General features: G+C 39.0%; 1 protein-coding gene across 1 annotated transcript in view; it reads left to right on the plus strand.

Moving 5' to 3' along the window:
• Positions 1–22931, plus strand: part of DCC (DCC netrin 1 receptor) — a 1287746-nt gene extending 1264815 nt beyond the window's left edge. Inside the window, exons 28-29 of the mRNA XM_069569336.1 lie at positions 17823–17965; positions 19333–22931. Coding sequence (XP_069425437.1) covers positions 17823–17965; positions 19333–19422 — 233 coding nt within the window. The 3' untranslated portion in view covers positions 19423–22931. The remainder of the gene's footprint in view (positions 1–17822; positions 17966–19332) is intronic.
• The last annotated feature ends 2246 nt before the right edge of the window (positions 22932–25177 follow it).

Here is a 25177-nt window from a genome sequence, read left to right on the forward strand (position 1 = left end):
CATTCGGTACATTGCCTTTTCATTTTGTGGATGGTGTCCTTTGCTGTGCAAAAGCTTGTAAGTTTGATTAGGTCCCATTTGTTTATTTTTGCTTTTATATCATTTTATTTTATATCATTTGATTTAGGAGATAAAAAATGTGGATTTAGGTCAAAGAATGTTCTGCTTATGTTTTCCTCTAGGGGCTTTCTGGTATACAGTTGTACATTTAGGTATTTAATCCAGTCTATTTTTGTATGTGGTGTTAGAGAATGTCTAATTTCATTCTTTTACATGTAGCTGTCCTGTTCTAAAACCACTTATTGAAGAGACTGTATTTTCTCCATTGTATATTCTACTTTGTTGTAGATTAATTGACCATAAGTGAGTGACTTTGTTTCCAGGCTCTCTGTCCTGTTCCATTGATCTATGTGTCTGTGTCTGTATGTGTGTGTGTGTGCATGCATGCCAGTACCATACTGTTTTGATGACTGTGGCTTTTTAGTATAGTCTGAAGTCAGAAATATAATTCCTCCAGCACTGTTCTTCTTTCTCAAAATTGTTCTGGCCGTTCAGAGTCTTTTGTGTTTCCATACAAATTTTAAAATTACTTGTTCCATTTTTGTGAAAAATACTGTTGGTAATTTGATAGGGATTGTATTGAATCTGTAGACTGCTTTAGGTAAAATGGTCATTTAATAGTTTTGATTCTTCTAATCCAAGAAAACAATATATCTTTGATTGTGTTGTCTTCCATTTCTTTTTCATCAAAGTCTTACAGTTTTCAGAGCACAGGCTTTTAGTGTTCTGAGGTAGGTTTACTCCTCGGTATTTTACGCTTTTAAATGCAATATTAAGTGTCACTGTTTCTTTTATTTCTATTTCTGAGACTTCATTGTTGGTGTATAGAAATGCAACAGATGTTTGTTTGCACACTAATTTTGTATCCTTCAGGTTTACTGAATTCATGGATGAGCTCTAGCAGTTTTTTGGTGATATCTTTAGGAGTGTCTGTGTACAGTAGTACCATGTCATCTCCAAACAGTGATGGTTTTACATCTTGGTTTGCAACTTGGGTTCCTTTTATTTCTTTGTGTTCTCTGATTGCTCTGCTTGGACTTCCAGAACTACATTGAATACAAATGGCAAAAGTGGGCATCCTTGTTGTTTTTGATCACAGAGGAAATACTTTCAGTGTTTCAATACTGAGTATGATTTTAGCTATGTGTTTACCATATATAATCTTTATTATGGTGAGGTGTTCCCTCTGTGCCCTTTTTTATGGAGAGTTTATTATAAATGGATGTTGAACTTTTTGCAAAAGTTTTTTTTCTACATCTGCTGAGATGATCATATGATTTTTATTCTTCAATTTGTTAATGCAGTGTATCACACTGATTTACAGGTATTGAAAAATCATTGCAATCCTGAGATAAGTCCCACTTTGATCATAGTATATGAGTCTTTTGGTAGAAAAGGAAAAGCCCAAATGAACTTTTTGGCCAGCACAATATATCGTTCAATTCTCATATTTTATTGAGGATTTTTGCATCTGTGTTCGTCAGTGATACTGGTCTATAACTTTCTCTTTGTTTATACAGTTCCTGGTTTTGGTATCATAGTGATGCTAGTCTTACAGAAAAAGTTCAGAAGTATTGCTTCCTCTGTAAATTTTTGAAATCGTTTCAGAAGGATGTGGTAACTTTTATCTAAACATTTGGTAGAGTTCACCTGTGAAGCCATCTGGTCCTGGACTTCAGTTTATCGGGAGTTTTAAATTACTACTTGGATTTTAGTTCTTATATTTGCTCTGTTCATGTTTTCTATTTCTTTCTCATTCACTCTTGTGAGATTGTACCTAAGAATTTGTTCATTTTATTGGCATTTAGTTGTTTGTACTAGTCTCTTAAGATCTTTGTACTTCTGTGGTGTCAGTTGCAACTTCTTTTTCATTTCCAATTTTATTGACCTGGGTCATCTCCATTTTCTCTTGATATGTCTAGCTTATCAAGTTTATTCTTTCAAAGAACCAACTCATTATTTTCACTGATTTTTTTTCCTACTGTATTTTAAAGCCTATTTTATTTATTTCTGCTCTGATTTTTATGACGTTTCCCTCTACTAACTTTGGATTTTGTTTGTTCTTCTTCACCTAGTTCTTTTAGGTGTAAGGTTAGGTTCTTTATCTGAGACTTGTTTCCTGAGGTATTCTTGTATCAGCATAAACTTCCCTCTTAGAACTACATTTGCTGCATTTCATAGGGTTTGGATTGTTGTTTTCATTTCTCTCTAGTCATTTTCATTTCCTCTGATTTCTTCAGTGGTCCATGGGTTTTCTAGTAGCATATTATTTTAGCCTCCATGTGTTTGTATTTTTGGCATTTTTCCTTGTAGTTGATCTCTAGTCTTATTATACTTGTAAAAGACATTTGATAGAACAATTCAACTTTGTTAAATTTACTGAGGTTTGTTTTGTATCCTGGCATGTGATTTATCCTGAATAATGTGTATTCTTCAGCTTCTGTATAGAATGCTCTATAAATATTAGTTAAGCCCATTTGGTTTAATGTGTTCAACTGTGTTTCCATATTGATTTTCTGTGTGAATGATCAATCTGCCCATTGATATGATATTAAAGTCTCCTACTATTCTTGTTACTATTAATCTTCTTCTGTCTATTAATATTTGCCTCATATATTTTGGTGCTCCAGTATTGGGTATACATATATTTATAACTGTTATATCACCTTCTTATACCAATTCCTTGATTATTATGTAGTGTATATTTTTGTCTCTTGTAGCAGTCTTTAAAATCTATTTTATCTGATATAAATATTGCTACTTTTTCTTCTGATTTCCATTTGTGTGGAATACCTTTTTCCATCCCCCCAGTATGAATATGTCTCTGGATCTGAAGTGAGTGTCTTGTAGGCAGCATATATATGGGTCTTGTTTTCATATCCATTCAGCCAGTCTGTGTCTTTTGGTTGGAACATTCAGACCATTTAAGGTAACTATCAATATGTACGTTCTTATTGCCATTTTGTTATTTCAGATTTGTTTTTGTAGGTCTTTTTTTATTACCTTTCTTATTTTGCCCTCGATTATATGACTATCTTTAGCATTGTGTTTGGATTCCATTTTGCATGTAGTTCTAAATTTTTGGTTTGTGGTTACTATGAGGTTTTTGTGTAGCAGTCTATGTGTGTATATATATATAAGTATATACATACATATATATGTATGCATATATATACATACATATATACATATATATGTCCATGGGATCACAAAGAGTGGTACATGATTTAGCTACTGAACAACAATGTGTATATGTATATATGTGTATATTATGTGTGTGGTCTTCCCTGGTGGCTCAACAGTAAAGAATCTGCCTACAATACAAGAGATGTGGGTTTGACCCCTGGGTTGGGAAGATCCCCTGGAGAAAGACATGGCAGCCCGCTCCAGTATTCTTGCCTGGAGAATCCCATAGGCAGAGGAGCCTGGCAGGCTATAGTCCATGGGGTCGCAGAGTCAGACACGACTTACTGACTAAACAACAACAACAGTGTATAAGTATAGTTGCTTGATCCCTTCATTTCAAATGTATTTTAAAACACCCTGCTTAGGTATTCTCCTTCCCAGATAATTAATTTTTGATATCATCTTTTACTTCAAATTGTTTTCTGTATCCCTTAACCTCTTATTGTGGATATAGATGCTATCTTTGTCTTTTAATCTTCCTAGTAACTTTGTATGTGGATGATTTCCTATCTTTACTGTATGTTTATCTTTTACCAGTGAGCTTTTCCATTTCATAATTTTCTTATTTCTAGTTGTGGGCTTTTCTTTTTTCACCTAGAGAAGTTCCTTTAAAATTTGTTGTAAAGTTGACTTAGTGGTACTGAACTCTTGGTTGCAGGCTTTTGCTTTTCATTTGCTGCTTTTAATAGTCTCCTTTTGTCATTTAAAGTAGTATGTCTTGGTGTGTTCCTCTGAGTTACACACCAAAGTTGCTATGTGGGACTTTGTGCTTCCTGGACTTGAGTGACTCTTTCTTTTTCCACGCTTGGGGATTTTTTTCAGCTTGCATTGGCCTCGATCCACAGGATCATAGTTTTCAGGGTAGGTCTGATGGAGCATGTCTAGAAGCTAGTGCAGGCCTTCTGGAGGGCAGACCTGGTACCTGCCCACGGAGAGCAGAGCTGGGTCTTGGCCCTCTGTTGTGCACAGTCACGTCTAGGGCTTGTCGAGAGATGGCTAAGGGCTCAGGAAGATTTTAGACATTCTGTCTGCTGGTGAGTGGGGCTGTGTCCCCAGCCAGTTACTTGTTTGGCATGGGATGTCTCAGCACTGGCATCTTCTGCTTTTGGGTGGGGCTAAGTCTTGGGGCCAATGAGCCAAGATGCCAGGAGCAGTGTTCACATCATAGACTTTTCCCAAGTGTGGCTGTCAGCAGTATCTACATATCCAGGGTGAGTGGCAGCCACCTCCTCAGACTTTCCAAGACCAGTAGTTAGGTCTGGCCCAGGTTCCTATGAAAGCCACTGCTTTGCCCTGGGTTCTGGTGTGTGTCAGATTCTGCATGTGCCCAGTAAGAGTGAAGTCTCTCTTTCCCCTGGCCCTGTGGTGCTTCTGAAATTAAGCCTTCCTGGCCTTCAAAGTCACATGCTTTGGGTGCTCATCTTCCTGATACAGGACTTCCAGGCTGGGGAGACCAACCAGGGGCTCAGAATTCTCACTGTTGTGGGAGAACTCTGCAGCACTGTTCTCCAGTTTGAGGGTTGCCTGCCAAGGGTATGGGATTTGATTATATCATGACTCTACCCCTCCTACCTGTCTCATTGTGGTTCTTTCTTTATATCCAGTTCTAAAAAAATCTTTTCTGGTAAGTTCTTTCTCATCAGTGGTTGTTCTGCAGATAGTTGTGACTTTGGTGTGCTCATGAGAGGAGGTGAGCTCAGGGTCTTTCTATTTGACCTCTTGGCTTCTGGCCCATTTTCTTTTCCTTTGATATATTACTCTGATAAGACTCAGAAAAACTTCACTGAAATTAAGAGAAATGTTATTAAATTTATGTTAAACTAATTATCAGCATAATTGCAGTTCTCCAAAGTGAATAAATAAGTAAGTATGAAGCAAAGTCTTCTCCCTAGATGTACGATAGGAAAATCTGTCAAAAATCCTATCATTTCTTGACATCGAAGAACAGGAGTTTAATACCCTGAAGTAAATGCTTTTTCTAATTGCTACTGTTTTCTCTAGTTCTCTGGGAGGGTATGATTGTCTTCCAGTGTGTCAGAACACCATCAGGCAAGGCAAAGGCTATCATGACTTAAAATAATTCATCATATAGAAGGAGTACTGAAAAATGGGGGATCAGGCAGGACTGCAAGAATATAGTTGGCTTTTAAACTGGCGTATAAGCACAGTGTACAGAAACCCAGATAGCAACAGAGGAAGTGTGGCAAAGCCCATCTGCAGTTGAAATCCAGGAAGGTTTAAATGACTATGTTGAAAATACAGAAGGAAATAAGGATGAATAGACTTAGGATAAATCACCGAGCAACAACCGCAGTCCATCAGCAGGGGAGAGGCTGCAAGATGGTTCCTAGAGTCCTCTTCAGATTGGACTGAGCTCTCAGACATCACTTACTAATCCAAGTGCCAGGTGCCACTACTCCCACACTGGAACATAGTCTGTGCCACAAGACTGCTTGTTTTATAGGAAGATGTTTGCTTGGTTTGAGTGGTATAGAAAATAGATTCAGAATGTAGCCTTTGGAAGAGCCACAGGTAAGGTCTCAAGCATGAAGTGATAAAGGCATGTCTTATAGTTCTTCAGAAGAATAAAGATGCAGGCAGAGCCAGGAATACACAGTGAGGGAATAAGAGAAGAAAAGTTTCCAAGCTAAAAACTTTGAGATTCAGAGTATAAAAAACTGAATCTACCCCAATACAAATGTATACAGCCCAGGGACAGAGTTAATGCACATCGAAAAGCAAGTGTGTCCGCTATCCATGGAAATCTATTCGTGGAAATCTTTGCTTTAAAACGTTTGTTCCCCTTTACTAAAGGGCACTCAAGACCAAAGTTGCCTTATTGGCTGTTGATAAATCTCTCCTGGAAAATTTCTCTCATACTCTTTAATTCCCCATTCAGGAAAAAGAAAAAAAAATTTGGCCATATAATATGACAGATAAAGTGCTAATACTGAACTCTAGAGACCCTTTAAATTCTTCTCTTGTACTGGAATGTTATTGAAATTAAATTCTACCTTGACCTCTTGATCTTCAGGGACCTCAGTGTTGTCTTCAGCAAAATAATGGGAAGGGCACTAGTTGAACTCCAAGAGCCGCCGAGGTTCCAGCGTTCTAAACTTCTTTGCATCTGTGAATATTGCTTGAGAAAACAGTGTCATATGAGGTTTAAACACTAGGCAATCTCTTTGATTCCTTCTGTAAAATGCACAGTGTCTTGCCTGTTATTCAACACTCAGCAGGTTTAAAACTGTTGCCTGGACACTAGAGATAATCAATTATTATAATTATCTTCTTACTAATGGGTTTGAGCTAGGCATGTCTGCATCTTATTATAATAATATAAATGCTTCAGCTACACTATAATACATTGTAGACCTGCCCAAATCATTAGGATCCCAGGCAGAAAATACTCCATTATAAGGTATTTTAATAGTGAAAACTATAATTTCTCTGTGTAAAACTACCATAAAAGTAGTTAAATAATTTTTATTCTTAAATATATTTCCCAGTATACAACAGGGCCAGGCCTGATTCAATATTCTGCAAAATAGGCTAAGCCCATACTATTTACTTCTTTCGTGTGTTACTCTCTTTGTATATATCTCTGTGCTAAAGTGAATTAATTTGTGTTAATTCATGAATATATGTCGCACGTATTAGGGGTTAAAATGTAAACTTTTCAAAAAAAAAGACAAATTACTTAAAAACTGAAATTTAGGCAGAGATCAGTATGGGAGACTAGGATGTAGAGCTCACCTCTTCCTACAAATCCTTCAGAAATACATCTATATTGGAACAATTCTAACAGGATACTTACTAGATGTTGGCAGAAGATCTCATACAACCAGGGCTACAAGAAAGAGATGACCATGTAACTGGATAGGATGAAGTGGGGAAAAAACAAGAGTTGAAATGGGACCCCATACCTGGCAGGGAGTTATGAAATGAGAAACATCCCCTCACGCTGGAAATCTCCTCCTCTGGCTGGGAAGTCAGCTGGGACAGATTGGGAGGATCAGAGGGAAGGGCAGTAGGCAGGATAGAGAGCGAGCAGCACAAAAGGTCCTTGCCACCTCACTGACTTCCCAGCCCCAGGCACATGTCTGCTGGGTGCCCAGTGCCTGGGTTCTGAAACTCAGATTTGAGTAGCCGGACCCAGGGAAAGGACTTGGTTTGGCTGCAGAGAGACAGCCTGAAGGTCCTGGAGTGTGGTCTAGGCCACAGCTGGGAATGCACATAGGATGGAGGCTGCATCCTCTGTAAGAGCCACATTGTCAACACGTGCCCAGTGGGAGGGTTGTGAACCCATCATAGCAGCCTCACTTCAGTGTGCTCACAGTGGGTGCTACTCCGCTGCTACAAGCTCTGGGAACACGCAAGCACAGGCAGGTTGCCATCAAGTGAATGAGTACAGGGCAGAAATCTAAGGTGATTCCACAGGGGGAGCTGGTGCACTACGCCAGCAACTCGCACTGGCAGCTCTGTGAGCATAGCGCTTGGGGGGACATCTGAGCTGATTACTTACTGTTGCTCCCCAGGCGGAGGTTGATCCGAGGGTGGCTTCCCAGTGGAGTGCTCTAGTCCTACCTACTGATACCACTGGTTGAAACTGGGCCTGTGAGCTTTTATTCCAACAACTGGGGAGCAGACCCTGCCACTGAAAGGGCTGTGACAACCACAGAGCAAAGGGAAGGCCTCACCCCACATCCGCTGAAGGCTCTGGTCACAGCAACACACACTTTATCAAGGGCCAGCACAACCTAAGGAAAGAAATGGCAAGCATCCATACCAAAAACAGCCCTTTGGAGCCAAAAATATTGGACTCAGGCTATACAAGGGCACTCCCACATAAAAACAGCCCTTCAAAACCACAGTAGAAAACTGTTTATCCTAAATCAATAGAGTCAGAGAAATATAAAATGAAAAAGCAGAGGATCCATGCCAATTAAAAAAAAAAAAAACACACAAGACAAATCCCCTATTTTAAAATATGAAATAGACCTCTCCAGTCTACCAGACTCTGAGTTCAAAAAGGAGGTAATAAAAATACTGAAGGAATTAAGAAGGACTATCAATAGAAATGCTGATCACTGTAACAAGGATCTAGAAATGATAATGAGCCATTCAAAATTAGACAAGTCAATTACTGACGTGAAAACCAAGTCACAGGCAAAAAATAGCAAATTCAATAATGCAGAAGAATGAATAAGTGATTTTGAGGACAGAATAACAAATTATACAATCACAGTAGCAGACAGAAAGACAAATAAAAAACAATGACATTAACACATGAGATCTATGGGACAATACAAAGGGTGCCAATCTATGCTTAAGTAGGGACTGCAGGAGGAAAGGAGATCAAAATGTATTTAAAGAAATTATGGCTGAAGATTTCCCAAACCTTAAGGAAAAAAAGATGCCCAGTTACAGAAAGAACAGAGGGTTCAAAATAAGATGAGCTTGAAGAGAGACCCACACTAAGACATCTAATTGAAATGGAAAAAGTTAAAGCAAGAATCCTAAAGGCAGCAAGAGAAAAACAAATTGCAGGTGAACTCCCCCCTATAAATATATCATCTGATTTATCCATACCAAGTTTATAGGCCAGAAAAAAGTGGCTAGATATACTCAAAGTCCTGAATGGGAAAAACCTGCAACGTAAAATACTTACCCAGCAAGATTAGCATTTAGAATAAAAGGAAGGAGAGAGAGAAAATTTCTCAGACAAGCAAAAACCAAAGAATACATCAATACTGAGCCTATTCTAAAATAGTGAAAGGTATTCTCTAAATAGACAAAAAGCAGGAGTCTATAAGGAAGGGGAAGATCGCAATAGGAAAAGTAAGCATAAAGGATTATAGACACTTAAATGAAGCCAGTACGTATATTTTAAAAGAAATTTTTCAAAAAAAAATTGTGAAAGTGATTTTAACTATGTGTGTGCATGCTAATTCATTTCTATCATGTCCGACTTTGTGCAACCCTATGGACTATAGCCCTCCAGGCCCCTCTGTCCATGGGGATTCTCCAGGCAAGAATACTGAAGTGGCTTGCCATGGGATATTCCTCACCCAAGGATCGAAACTGCATCTCTTATGTCTCCTTCACTGGCAGGCAGGTTCTTTACCACTAACACCATGTGGAAAGCCTGGTTTTAACTACAATGAACAGCAAAAGGATATGCATAAAGATGTAAAATAGGAAATCAAAATTACAAGATGTTGGCGAGGGGAGTAAGAAAATGTTATTTTTAGAATGCATTTGAACTTACATTACTACCAGTTTAAAGCAAGTAGATATAATAATGGGTTAACATGCTTGAAATGGCTCCTCTGTCCATGGAATCCTCCAGGCAGGAATACTGGAGTGGGTTGCCATTTCCTTCTCCAGGGGATCTTCCCAACCCAGGGATCGAACATGGGTCTCCTGCATTGCAGACAGATGCTTTACCATCTGATCCACCAGGGAAACCCACTTGAAATCCAGGGTAACCACAAATCAAAAACATAACGTAGGTTCACAAGAACCAAAAAGAACTCAAGCAATAATACAAAAGAAGACAAGCAAACCACAAAAGGAAAATCCAAAAGAAAAAGAAAGGAACAAAGAAAAGAAAATAAAAATCTTGGTAAATAAGATTTAAAGTGGCAACAAATACATTCCCATAAATAATTACTTTAAATGCCACAGTCAAAAGATACAGAAGGGAAGATTGGACAATAAAACAAGAACCTACAATATGCTGCCTACAAGAGGCCCACCTTGAAGGTGAAGGACATACCTATATGGAAAGTGAGGGGAGGGAAAAAGACATTTCATTCAAATAGAAATGACAAGAAACCAGGAGTAGGAAGACTCAAATAGGACAAAATGGACCTTAAAAACAAAGCCCATAAAGGTAAAGAAGGACATTATATACTGTTAAAATGATCAATATATGCACCCAGTATCAGTTTAGTCAGTCACTTCAGTTGCTTAGTCATGTCCGACTCTTTGCGACCCCATGAATTGCAGCACACCAGGCCTCCCTGTCCATCACCAACTCCTGGAGTTCACTCAGACTCACGTCCATCGAGTCAGTGATGCCATCCAGCCATCTCATCCTCCGTTGTCCCCTTCTCCTCCTGCCCCCAATCCCTCCCAGCATCACAGTCTTTTCCAGTGAGTCAACTCTTCGCATGAGGTGGCCAAAGTACTGGAGTTTCAGCTTCAGCATCCAGTATAGGAGCACCTAAATATGTAAAACAAAGGAGAAACTGATGGGAATACAATAAAAGTAGAAGACTTTAATGCCCCACTGACATCAATGGACAGGATTCCAGGAAGAACATCTGTAAAGCAACAGAGATCCTATACAACAAAACAGTTATGCATAACTGGTAATTTTAAAACAGTAAGAGAGTGAAAGTCACTCAGCCGTGTCCGACTCTTGTGACCCCATGGACTATATAGTCTATGGAATTCTCCAGGCCAGAATACTGGAGTGGGTAGCCTTTCCCTTCTCCAGGGGATCTTCCCAACCTAGGGATTGAACCCAGGTCTCCCGCACTGCAGGCAGATTTTTTTACCAGCTCAGCCACAAGGAAGGCCCAAGAATACTAGAGTGGGTAGCCTATCCCTTCTCCAGTGGATCTTCCTGACACAGGAATCAAACCAGGGTCTCCTGCATTGCAGGCAGATTCTTTACCAACTGAGCTATGAGGGAAGCCCTTAGAACAGGAAATCCCTCCATAAAAGAAAACACATTCTTCTCAAACACCCATGGAATATTCTCTAGGATAGACCACATAGGACACAAAACAAGTCTCAACAGATTTTAAGAGGACGGATATTATTTCAAGCATCTTCTCTGACCACTGTGGCATGAAATTAGAAATGAGAAACAAGAATATATGGAGACCAACAACATGCACTAAGAAACCAATGAGCCAAGGATGAAATCAAAGGGAAAATTTTACAAATACCTCAAGAAAAATGACAATAAAAACACAACCATACAAAAATCTATGGGATATAGCAAATTCAGTCTTAAGAGTACAGTTTATAGCAAATAGAGCTTCCTCAAAAAACAGCCCTGACCTACCACCTCACAGAATTAGAACAACCACAAAACCTAAAGTCGACAGATGGAAGGAAATAATAAATATCATAGAGGAACTTGAGATTTAAAAACAGAAAAGTTAATGAAACCAAAAGCTGGTTTTGTTGAAAGAATAAACAAAATTAACCTTTGGCCACGCTTATCAAAAATAAACAAGAGAAGACCAAATAAACGAAATAAGAAATGAAAAGGGAGACATAAAAAGTTATACCATATAAATAAAAATTAATCATTAGGGGATACTATAAACAATTCTGCACCACCAAACTGGACAACCTAGAAGAGACAGTAACATTTCTAGAAACATACAGCCCACTAAAACTGAATCAAGAAGAAATAGATAATTTGAACAGACTGATCACTAGAAGTGAAACAACCTATAATTTTAAAAACTCCATGTAAACAGAAGCCCAGGCCTAGATGGTTTCACTGGGGAATTCTGCTAAATAAACATTTAAAAAAGAACTTACACTGGTCTCTCTCAAACTCTTCTAAGGGTCTGAAGAAAAAGGGACATTCCCAAAATCATTCTATGCAGCTACCATCATCCTGATACCAAAACCAGACAAAGAAACTACCAAAAAATAAAATTGCAGGCCAGTATCTTTGATCAATATAGATGCAAAAATCCTAATAAAATATTACCAAACTGAATTCAACAACACATAAAATGAACCACACATCATAGTCATGCTGGATTCATGCTAGGATCACAAGGTAGTCAAACATATGAAATCAGTCAGATACATCAGTCACAAACCAAAGAAAGATGAAAACCACATGATCAGCTCAGTAGATGCAGAAAAAAGCATTTGATAAAATGCAGCATCCATTCATGATAAAAACTCTCACCAAAGTGGGAATGGAAGGGATATATCTCGACGTAATGAAAGCTATTTATAACAAACTCATAGCTAACGTAATACTTAATGGTGAAAACCTGAACGCTTTCTCACTAAAACATGGAACAAGACAAGAATGCCCACTTACCACTTGTATTCAATGTAGTATTTGAAGTTCTAGCTACAGAAACCATACAAGAACTAAATATATCCAAATTGTAAGGGAAGAAGTAAAATTGTAATTATATGCAGATGACATGATATTATATGTAGTAAACCCTAAAAACTCCACACAAAAACAAGTAATAAGTTTAGCAAGGTAGCAGGATTCAAGATTAGCATACATAAATCAGTTGCATTTCTTTACACAGTGAAAGAGCAGAAAGAGAATTTTTTTTAATTACCTTTTAAAATTGCATCAGAGAAATAAAATATTTAGGAATAAACCTGACCAAGGATGTAAAAGACTTATACACTGAGAACCATAAAATATTCATAAAAGAAATGGAAGGTTATTTAAAGGAATGGAAAAACTATTCCATGCTCTTGAGTTGGAAAAACTAACATTATTAAAATGGCCATACTACCCAATAGAGTCTACAGATTTAATGTGATCTCTATCAAATTACCCATGACTTTTTTTTTTTTTTTCACAAAACTAGAACATATAATACTAAAATCTATATGGAATCATTAAAGGCCAGAATTGCAAAGGGATCCTAAGGGAAAAGAACAAAGCAGGAGACAAAATCCTCACCGACTGCAGACAACACTACAAAGTTACGGTAATCAAAATAGCATGGCCTTGGCACAGAAACAAACGGAACAGAAGAGAGAGCCTGTAAATAAGCCCTCACACTTTTGATCAATTAGCCTTTGACAAAGGAACCAAGATACAGTGGGAAAAAGCCAGTTTCTTCAGCAAGTGGTGCTGGGAACGTTGGACAGCTGCATGTAAATCAATGAAGTTACTGGGACACACCCTCACACGATACCAAAAAAACTCAAAATAGCTTCAAGACTTAAATATAAGAGATGACCCCAAAAAAACTCCTAGATGAGAATATAGGCAAAACATTCTCTTATATAAATTTACATAAATTGTAGCAATATTTTCTTAGGTCATTCTCCCAAAAGAAATAAAAGCAAATGTAAACAAATAGGACCTAATGAAACTTATAAGTTTTTGCACAGCAAGGAAAACCAGAAATAAAATGAAAAGACAACTTACAGAAGAAAATATTTACAAATGATGTGACCAAGAAAAGATTCATCTCCAAAATATGCAAACAGTTCATACAACTCAACATCAGAGAACCCCAAACAACCTGATCATAAAGTGGGCAGGAGACCTAAACAGACATTTCTCCAAAAAGACACACAGATGGCCAACAGGCACACGGAAAAGATGTGCAGCATCACTAATTATCAGAGAAATGCAAATTAAAACCACAGTGGATATCACCTCAAACCAGTCAGAACAGCCGTGTGTGTGTGTGTGTGTGTGTGTGTGTGTGTGTGTGTGTGTGTGTGTGTGTTAGTCGCTCAGTCATCTCCAACTCTTTGCAACCCATGGACTTCAGTCAGCCAGGCTCTTCTCATGGAATTTTCCAGGCAAGAATACTGGGGTGGGTTGGCATTCCCTTCTCCAGGGCATCTTCCCAACCCAGGGATCGAGCCCAGGTCTCCTGCATTGCAGGCAGATTCTTTACCATCTGAGCCACCAGGGCCATAAAGACTAAAAATCAGAGATGCTGGAGAGGGTGTGGGGAAAACGGAAACCTACACTGTGGGTAGAAATGTAACTTGGTGCAGCCACCATGGGGAACAGTATGGAGGTTTCTTAAAATTTTTTAAATATTGAGTTGCCATATGATCCAGCAGTCCCACTCCTGGGCATAGATGCCGAGAAAACACGACTTCCAAAAGATACACGCACCCCAGTGTCCACTGAAGCTCTGTTCACAAGAGCCAGGCCACGGAAGCAACCCAACTGTCTATCGACAAGGGATGAAGAAGATGCAGAGTATCTATGTAACTACTCAGCCATAAAAAGGAATGAAATGGTGGCATTTGCAGCATGAATGGACCTAGAGATTATCATACTAAATGAAGCCAAATACCAGAGAATCTTATCTATATGTGGAATCTGAAAAATGACATAAGAAACATATTTATAAACCAGAAACAGATATACAGACATAGAAAACAAACTTAAGGCTGCCAAAGTGGAAAGGAGGGGGGGGGAGGGATACATTTGGAGTTTGGCATTAGCAGATATAAATTACTATATATAAAATAAACAAGGACCCACTGCACAGCAACATAGGGAACTATATTCAGTATCTTGTAACCTATAATGGAGAAGAATCTGAAAAAGAATATATGTGTGTGTGTCGGAATCTCTTTGTAGTATACCTAAAACTAGCACAACACTGTAAATCAACTATAATTTTTAAAGAACTAAAATTTAAAATTCAAAAACTAATTGGATTTCACCATATAGCATCAAGAAAATCAAAGTAAAAATTTTAACCAAAAAAATCAAATATTTCCATATAAAGTGTTAATCGTTCAAATATAGGGAAGGAAGAGCTAGGAGGTCATGGAATGTGCTCAGAGGAACATCTTTCCATGGCAATGAAACTACATTCGGGTTTAATTGGAACATCGTGAACATACTTGAAGGGACTGTAAACACAATTCGGAAAATGGCATTCACAGTGGGAGTTCCATAGATGCGTTCCCAGTGTTCACCAGTGCTGCATGAAGACTCCTCTTTAAACTCTGCACTTTCACTTGTGTGATCATCGACGATATTAACGTGAATTACACATGTTGCAGTAGCTAGAGAATACTTTTATATTTATAGCATCACTCTGACACGGTTTTTAGTGCCTGCCTTTGTATTTAGGTTTACGACCAAGTTGGCTGTAGGAACACTGTGTTTCTAGGCAGAGGCCAAAGGAAAAACATAGAGGGAGATTTACTGCACAAATGATTTCTTCAGATCCAATGAAGACCAGCTGGGATTATCACATTCTTTGGAAGAATGAAGGTTTGCCAGTTGTTCAACCAGAAAAAAAACTGATGGTAAAAAAGGATCGTGTAAGACAAACTCAAAACGACTTGTGTGACACAATCAGTACAAAATTTATGTGACTGTTTTGTTTTAGCCCACTGACCTCCAATCTCATTAAATTGATGATCTTAATTTAAATCATATTATTTGTATAGTACTTTGCTATTTAACTTAAACATGTTTTGGTTTTATAGAATAGTCTTAGAACTACAAGTTTATAAAAGTTATGCCAAGTTTTATGTTTGTATAAATTTAAATAACACTGTAATAAAAGTAGTTTAAATCAATGCCAAAATTCATTGTTTTCCTCCTTAAATTCAAACATAATTTGACTATAAGAAACTGTAATACAAAAAGTAGTTTATACCCTCAAATGACTTATAGTCTTGAACTAGGTTACATGTTTTTTTACACTGCTTCTTCAAAAAGCTCATTTAAGTTGGATGGGTTAAATCAACATGCCGATGAAAACAACATTAATGTGTTCAGTGGAGTTTGATAGGTCTTGGTAAAAATTCTTACTCTGTCTGCCCTTCTGAAATGTATGAATTTGGGTAAGTTACTTCATTTCTCTTCCCTTTAGCATTCTCATATATGAACTGGAGATAGAATACTTAGCAGGCTTGTTTTGACAATTAAATCTTTTTTTCAATTTATTTAATTGGAGAGTAATTACAATATTGTAGTGGCTTTCGCCATACATCAATAAGAATCAGCCACAGGTGTACACGTGTTCCCTCATCCTGAACCTCCTTCCCACCTCCCTCCCCATCCCATTCCTCAGGGTCATCCCAGTGCACCAGCCCTAAGCGCCCTGTCTTATGCATCGAACCTGGACTGGAGATCTGTTTCACATATGGTAATATACATGTTTCAATGCTATTCTCTCAAATCATCCCACCCTCGCCTTCTCCCACAGAGTCCAAAAGTCTGTTAAATCTTATTAACAGCTAGCTCTCTTTGAAAGAATTACAGGAAATCAGCAACTTTAAATACATCATCTTATTAGTCCTCACAAATTATTATTTCTATTTTATAGATGAAGAAACAGGCAAGAGAAATTAGGTTAGTTGAGCAAGGAATTATACAGGTAGAAAGCACAGCTAGGCTTTTCAGGACCTGAATTCAGATTCGGTTGGTAAGTCCCAAATTCTTCCCTACTCTGCTATTGCTAGTCCCAAATTCTTCCCTACTCTGCTATTGGAATAAATTTCTTAGCACAAGTCTAGAGCTTAGTAGGACTTGCATAAATATTAGTATTTCCTTTCTTAATAAGATGATTCTTACTTCTGTCTCTTTATCTTTTCTCATATGAGTTACCAAAAACTTAAGATCACCCTCTAGTGATAAATGATTCTAACTGCAGACTTTTCAGCCTTGGTTTAAGAAAAATGGTGACTGAATATAAATATGAAGGAATTAGATGCTAGGCCAAAATGGATGAGAAAGTGTGCGTTGGAAGGGCTTTAGCATTTATAAATTGCTAGCTTCCTGGATGGTTTGCATTCTTTCTTTTCTAATAAGCAGATATGCCCTATTTCTCTGATAGTAAAATAACTTTTGAGTTTTATTAACTAGATTACATTTTTGAAGGTATGTTCTAAATCATTTTTTTCCCCAAAAAAATGTACAGTATGTCACTGGTATCACCTGAACTTGAATATCATCATTCATTATAGAAGAGAACTGAGGCAAACATTGTAATAGCTTCAATGCCTTCTATGCTAAGGTCTTGGTTCCAATACTAAAAATGACCTAAGACCTCAGGTATATGAGGTATACTGCTGATTTGAGATACGCCTTTATAAAATTTGTATTTTAGACTATAGGGGCAAATTTATACTTGCTGTTATATATTAAGCAGAATTTATTAGGCAAATTCTAGACCCTAAAATAAAAGGTAGCCACTGTTTATATTAGACTGAAATGTCATTTAGTAGAAACTCAGCAGTTATTCAAATGACTTTCATGAGCATTAGAATGGGTTTCATTGAGAGAAACTATACTGATCAGGACAGAGTCATATCTTTTTTTTTTTTTTTCTTTTCCAACAGAAAATACTCAATCAGGTTAGCCATAAAGAACTGTTTTGCACTGTAACATCTAACACTCATTTGCAGATCAGAGCAACCATCTCTCTTAACTGCGCAAGTGTTCCTTGGCACTTGTTAAACAGTATATGGCTTATATAGGTGGTTAAGAACAGGGCTGTCTGGCCCAGAGCTCTGACTGGCCCCAGCTGAGCCGGCCGGACACTTACACCGTATGACAAACATTCCACGGTTCCCACGCAACCTTTCACAGGGATATCTGAAATGCAGTCGCAGTGACGTATGACTGGTGGAGCTTCATCTGGAGAGGCCTAATCAAGATTTGTCTTCCATTCGGTAGAAATAAAATGAGCCCATTCATGTGTCAGAACTCACCTCTTGATTACAGAGTGAACAGTAGCCTAAAGGCAGTGCCAGCCCACTGGATTTGGTTTACACACTTGCAAGATCGCTCCAGAATGTTCTACACAGCACTTTCATCACTCTGTTTTCTATTTTAGGGCCTACTCTTCCCAAGACTCATGTTAAAACAGCCTCTCTTGGGTTGGCTGGAAAGGCAAGATCTCCTTTGCTTCCTGTATCTGTGCCAACAGCCCCTGAAGTGTCTGAGGAGAGCCACAAACCAACAGAGGACCCAGCCAACGTAAGGCCATCCTTGAAATTCACGGAAGCACTGCTGTGCCAAGCAGTCTGAGCCAACCAGCCCTCTCCATTAAGCCCAAGCCCTCGCTGTTCTGACCGTTCGTTTAGTTCTGTTTCCCTGCACTTGAATATGAAGAGAAAAAACTTTATGGAAAAAAATTATATCAGGGATGTAGTTATGTGAAAAAAAATCATTGATACTTATAGGCAATCTTTATACATACAAGCTGATGGCAACATATTGAGTGACTTTACATACATATATACACACACATATGTGTATAGACATATATATAATATGCACGTGTGTATATATATACACTGTCATCACTATCCTATAGAAAAACAATGTGAACCACATAGTTTGAAACTTTCTAGGAGTCACATGAAAAGATGTAAAAATAAATAGGTGAGATTAATTTTAATGATATATTTTTATCTAACCCATATAGATATTATCACTTGTTTATGCAATAAATATAAAAAATTATCATTAAGATATTTACTTTTTTTGTACTAAGTGCTCAGAATATGATGTATATTTTATATGTACAACACATCTCAATTTAGACTATTCACATTTCAAAATCCCAGGTGCTACTTTTGACTTGAGGTTGCTGTATTGGACAATGAGATCTAGATTATTCAAGAAAAACAACCCAGACAACTATGACATCATTTGGGGAAAGAAGTAACAAAACTAATCACCTCACTGCAACCTCCCTTTTCATACATAGGGCCAGTCTTTTGAGCCAAACTGGCTATTTTCAATCCTTGCTAAACTCTAAAGATAACACAGTAAATGCCCAAATCATTTACTGGCAGGCTGAAATTCCTATAAGAAGGTACCATCTACAACCTGTTTAATACCACGAGGTCAAGTTCCCACCAAAAAATACTTGTGTGGTTATTACAGAGGAAAGCTGCTTATGTAAATTCTGTTTATAGCCTGAGGGACAAGAAAAGTAACTAACATACTCAACATCTACCATGTGCTGAACTCACAGGATGCTCAGAATAGCTTTTGAAATAGATATAATCATCATCATTTTATACCTGAAAACTACACATCAGAGAGGTTTACTAACTTGTCCAAGATCACATAGCTAGTCATTGGTAGAACCTGATTTGAAACAAGATTTGGTTTTCCACACGGACGCCCCCTCACGAGGCTGAAACTGGTGAAGTAGCACACAGCCCTTCGCCACTGCCTCTCTTACGCCCAGCGTCTTCAGCCGATGACCACATGCTGAGCGCAGCCCCTGGGCTATGAGAATGCATAGTGAAATGATCAGGGGTGGCCCCCTTTACAAAAGGAAGGCACCAGCATTCACCTGCACTAATCCTTTGCTCTCATTCTCTCTGTAGGTGTATGAACAGGATGATCTGAGTGAACAAATGGCAAGTTTGGAAGGGCTGATGAAGCAGCTTAACGCTATCACAGGCTCGGCCTTTTAACACGCATCGCGGAATTGACGAGCTGAATTTTCGGGGACCTCTGCAGCATTACCAATTACCCATGAACAGCACACCTGTGTCCAAGAACGCTAACCAGTGTACAGGTCAACCGTCAAGACCACTCCTGGAAGATCCTGAAGCAGTTCAGAAGGAAGCAGCAGTCCTTCTTTCCTGGGCATCAGGAGTTTCAAAATGAGGACTCTGGGGTCCCTTAACAAAAGCAGATACATCTTCACTGCAATGTCAAAGCTGAAGCTGTGAGAATAGTCCTGGGCCTTTGCCACTGCAGTGACCTCACTGTCATGACGAATACTTAACGTTCTTCATCAAGGCCTGTCAGTTTCTCCTAACGTGTAGGTCTAGTCTTACAAAAGGCAAGTGCATTATTGAAGCCTGTACCCTGCCATGGCTAACCAGTGCAAGCTGACTATTTTGTTTTCAAATTTAAAGTTCAGAGCACCCATGGGAACTTTCTCACCAAAGGATTGGATGTTTTTCTGACAGCACAAAAAAAGTAAACAAGCAAACAGAAGGCATACGTTCTGTAATGCGGTCACACTTGCACAGGTGGTGGGTATCAGCTAGTGGCTGTAAAATTCACCCATGTTAGCAAGGTATCTATAAATCCACCCTTGGTTAACACTGATGTCTGGAGAACAGGAACATTTAAAAATCTCCAGCTAGGGGCATGCTGCCCACCACCGGTCCATTTCCTGAAGGAGGACACAATATGCAATCTTCTCAGACACACGGTAATTATGAGCTTAAAACTTCTAACAAGGCACTGTTCAATCTGGGTGGCTTTTGTGCCATCCCACACTGTGATGATATTTCAAAGCTTCACCAAGTCCGTCTCCCTCAGAAGTCTGGCTGGAAGAGTTCCCCTCTCCATCCCATCCCTCCCTGAGTCCTCCTTGGCAGCCAGCCCTGGGCAGGTGGCCAGCTCCACACATTCCATGCCACCCCTCAGCCCCGATCTACCTTCCTGAAACCCTCTGTGGACATGGCAGACCCATCCCATCCGAGGAAGGGAAGGAAAATGGAAGGCAGCTTCAAACAGTACCTTCTCTTGCATGATGTCTCTTCCACCACCAAGATCCTCACTGACTCAGAGCAGGCAGTGCTGGTGAGTGGCGACCACCAGGCTTGTTGTCAAGGAAACCTTCTGCACCACGCCTGCCCAGAGTCAGAGAGGAACGGAGGGGAAGACATCGCTTGACACTTCTGACACATCATCCTAAATCCGGTGGATGCTCTTTAAAAACTGCATCTTCATTGTGAGCTAGAACCTTAAACTCCTATTGCCATGTTTATCTACAGCTTGCAACTAGGTGAAATTAAAAACATTGTGTGTGCACCCTTTTAGTTTCTGAATTTGCAGCTGCAAATTTGGAGTTAATCCATTTGTGCAGCTGAATCGCCAAAAGGGAGCCCGTTTGCATATTTATCTGTTAGGCAACTTGAAAACCCAATAAGAGAGTTTCAGCTGAATTATTCCTTTCAGCTCTGCCTTTGATTTCAAGCTTGAGTAGGTCATAATTTTAAAAGAGCATGGAAGGAATAGGATCTTTACAACCTAATAGCTCCTTTTATTAGGTGGGTAATTATATATGAATCCCTGAATGAAATATTTTGAGCAAGATGGCACTGTAACAGAAGTAATAATTCAGATTATTTTTTTACAGTTTTATGTCGGGAAGGAAATCTGATGTCAAAGAGAGGGCTTGTTCAAATGGTTCATTAGAAAATCCGGTCCATTTGTGAAATTGTTCCTTCAAGAAGAGTGCTTGTATAATTTACTTATATTTTCATGAAGTCCTTCTGAAGAGCTATGTGACGTTATCCTCTGGGGCAGATAACTCTTATTCAACATCTAAACACTTAGGCAAACAACACTCCACTGACCTGGAGCAAGGCATTTCGTAACGTTAATATTGAGGCTTACAAAAAATAATCCATGACATCAGGAAAAAAAAATGTTCATTAGCCCAGCTTACCTTCTCAAGGGCCTAGGATGGCTTTTCCTTTCTAATCCTCACAAACACGGAACATTCTCTGAAGGCATCTGACACCCAAGGAAAGTCATCCTGAGAGTCCAGTTTGGAATGAGCTGCAAATCTTGTGGATTTCAGGGGCTAGTCATGTCTTCAATCTGTATGCTGTATCTGCACAATCAAGAGCACTAGCATTTTTACAACATTCCAGACTCCTCTAGTCAAAGTCAATGATCTTAGGAGACACGTTTTTTAAACACATGAAAATATACAGTATATGATTTCAGCATGCTCTTGAAACTGTCTTCATAAACACACCCAATGCTCTATCTTAGTAACTGGCAATGCTAATAAGTCTTAGCTCCATGCAAGGAATATGTGGTAGAATCCATTTCCATTTTCACAAGAGGCTCTTGGGAGATTGGCCCAATGGTTTGAACATGACCTGACCGCAGCTCTGTACAACCCTGCTCCCTGTTCTCTCAGATAGTTCACGTGTGTGTACAATTGCCTGCCCATGTGTATAGGTAACTTTTTAATTTCCCGGTCTCCTGATCTCTTGACAAAAAGAAATCTGTGAATAGTGCAAGATAACCTTTGTTTTGCTCTGAGTCTAGTTCATGACGAACGGGGCTCTTTAAGCTCATAAATCTCTCTGATTCCCATGGGGTGATGCTTGACAGCCAACCAGGAGCTCTGCCACCAGGAGTCATTTCTCCCTGAATAAGAAGAAAATAAAACTTGGCAGAGCATGCTCAGGCTCCACCCCTCAAACCTCCCACTCTGCTGAACTGTCAGGCATAAGACTCCTCTTGAAAAAGCTTGGTATGTTTCTTTGGTATTTCATACTGATAAGAAAGCTATTTACTTTCCCCTGGGAAGTTCTGCATTTGAGAAACGTACAAAAATGCAGATAGTTCAAAATGCACAGAACACTTGGAGGATGCTCTAGCCAAAAGTTAAATAGTTCTTAAAGACTCACTCTCAGTAAGAAACCAGTCACAGCTCTTTGTAGAACAGAGCTATAAGCTTCTAGAGCATTTAAATAGTGGAACTTTACTTTTGGATATTATAAAGTGCACATACAATTGAACAAGCTGGAAAAAAATCAAGCGAGGGCAGGAATATAGGAGGTGAATTTATTAAGGCTTCCTAGGAGGGGTTGGATATAACAGTATTCTCTTCAAAATAAGGGTCATTCCCAGTGACATACATGTTTTTGTCCCCTGCATTGGGTAAGACCTATAAAAGTCCAGCATTAGTATGTCATTCCAGACATTTGGAAACTATAATGTTTGGCATTTATTGGCTTTTCCCATAAAGAATCTAAGTACAGGTCTTTCTGGAAGCCTTCGTAGTCTGTGCTTGAAAATGGTTACTCATTCCTAGTTACTCTTGTGATACAACTGTCCATTGACCCTGTTTAAAGAAACATCTTAAGGTCTTCTCCAAACATAACAAAGTGTCTTGCACATGGCTGCTGAACTGAAATTCTATCCACCCCACCCCCAAAAACAGCCACCTCTAAAGCAGTCCCCTTACCTTTTATATAAAAAGCTGTGTTCCAGACTGACTGTTTGTAATTTCAGAATGTCCATTTCTAGTTCATGAGGAAAAAAAAAAAAATAACTCCCTAGTTCGACACATATTTATCAAAAACAAAACTGTCAGAACTTTAAAATAGATGCAGAATGTGGTCAATTTCCCTCCTGGACCAATTTGCTTCATCTAAATGCATACCATCCCTAAGGCCTGAGGTTAATATCCTCACATGTTCATCACCCACATACACAAGAGAGAACCCCCAATAATCCAGAGCAGCAGTTGGTCGTACACTCAAACCTACTATCTCTTTTTAAATATTTTCAAAGCAACCTTTGACTTAAAATAATTTGTATTTCCCTGATAACTTTCAGAAGTCACTTTCCTAGTATACAGAAAAGCTTTTCACTTGATTTCCAATTAAGTCAGACCTTGGAAAAAATCATAGATGTTTTGTATAATATTCTATTGCATTCGAAAATACGTGCTATCCCACGCGTCAGTGTAACTTGCTATTGAAATACCTGCTTCCAAAATGTCCTGATGCTGAAAAGAAATGCCTGAGTATTTCCTGGTCAGTGAGATCAGACAGAAGCGCACACACTAAGACTGTGTCTGGGCTCTCCATTGCCGCTCTTGGGTAACGTTCCCTTGCTGGATTTCTGCTGCACTCTCTGAAGGACTGTTCCTGCTCTCAGTAGAGAGCCTCTGTGCACTGTCATGCTCTGGTTTTTTGTTGGTTGGAGAGCAACAGAAAAACTCTACAAGATGTCGCCAACTCAGATACATGGGCCAAGGGATCTCAGTGTGTGCTGAACGTGTGTTCTCAGATGCAAGAAAGGAAGGTTAGGGAGGAGGAGAAATGCTGTTTTTTTATTACTGTAGGGTAAACCTGGCGATTCAGAACTTTGTGAATTGTCAGCTTGTTTGAGGGGGGCGGTGCTGGGTGGGTGGGTCTAGGGTGTACTTTTTATAAGTAATATTTAATTTATTATTTAGAGTGTCTTCTTTTTTGGATAATTTATGATACAAAGGGAGACCTGGTTGGGAATCTAGATATGGCTGTTAAAGCTGCAGTGTTCCATAGCTTAGAGGGACCACTTTGGAAATGAATTGTCCACTGATGAGTATGAGGATATGCCCAGGCAAAGCCCCCACTGAATTTCTGTCATCACCGCCTTCTCCCTTGCCAGGGTCATTCAAACTTGATTACCACCAAACTTACAATATTCCGATGGCATTTTCCAGATCAAATGCGACTCATTCTCTCCAAGGGCTTTGCGATTCAGATTGTTAGTGTGCTAGTGGTAGGTTTATTTGGTAGGAGTGGGTATACTACAGCTTTAACTAGCCTTAGTGGAAAAAAGAAATTTTTTGTTGCTACAAAATGCCTTTTAATTTCAAAAAAAGAAAAAAGGTATTTTGAGCCCACAAAGAGTTTCTTTAAATTGTCAGACTCTAGCATTGTTAACCAAATTAGACTAGTGATTGCAATATTTAAGTGTAAATCTTGTTCTATGAGAAAGGAAACTTGCTTACAGTTTAAAACAATGACTGTTTCTACTACACGAGGAAAAAGGGGTTTTGTAATCACTGTAGAACAGTCTCATATTCATTTTTTATAGAAATGTTATTCCAATGGTGCATTTTTTTGTTTAATAAATAAAGTTTTGATACAAAGTTCTTCCTCCATGTTATTTATAGCAAACAACTGATATGAAATGAGCACACCCCGAACCCCTGCCTGTCTGTGTTCATCCTCCTCAGAATACATGCTGCCTTTTTGGACATATGGATCAGGGACCGTTGGAGGAGCCTGGAGGGTTACAGTCCATGGGCTCGGACACGCCTTAGGCACTAAACAACAGCAACAGCAGAGACCGTCAGTCCTCTAGCACATCCCTTTGGATGTTTCTGATGATTTCAAGCACACGCCCAGTAAGGTTTCTGTCCCAACAGCCAATACCCAAGTCTGCTAGAAGGTTGCCCTCCCATTGCCAGAATTTGCTTTTATGCCTACACAGGAGACCTGTGAATTCCAGATCAGATCTTACCAATACTGTTAAATGCTCAAGCCCCCATGCCCTGACTGAGACAACTCTGCAGTGTAAGCCAACTTATTTCCAGAGCCTCAGGCAGGACCGAACCAGAGTGACTCGGTGGGGAGTCAAAGATGCATGGCTGTGCTAGGCCGCGTCTCACTCTGTGACCTCTGTGGT

Source organism: Ovis canadensis, chromosome 23 (genome assembly GCF_042477335.2).
Source record: "Ovis canadensis isolate MfBH-ARS-UI-01 breed Bighorn chromosome 23, ARS-UI_OviCan_v2, whole genome shotgun sequence".
Classification (NCBI taxonomy): Eukaryota; Metazoa; Chordata; class Mammalia; order Artiodactyla; family Bovidae; genus Ovis; species Ovis canadensis.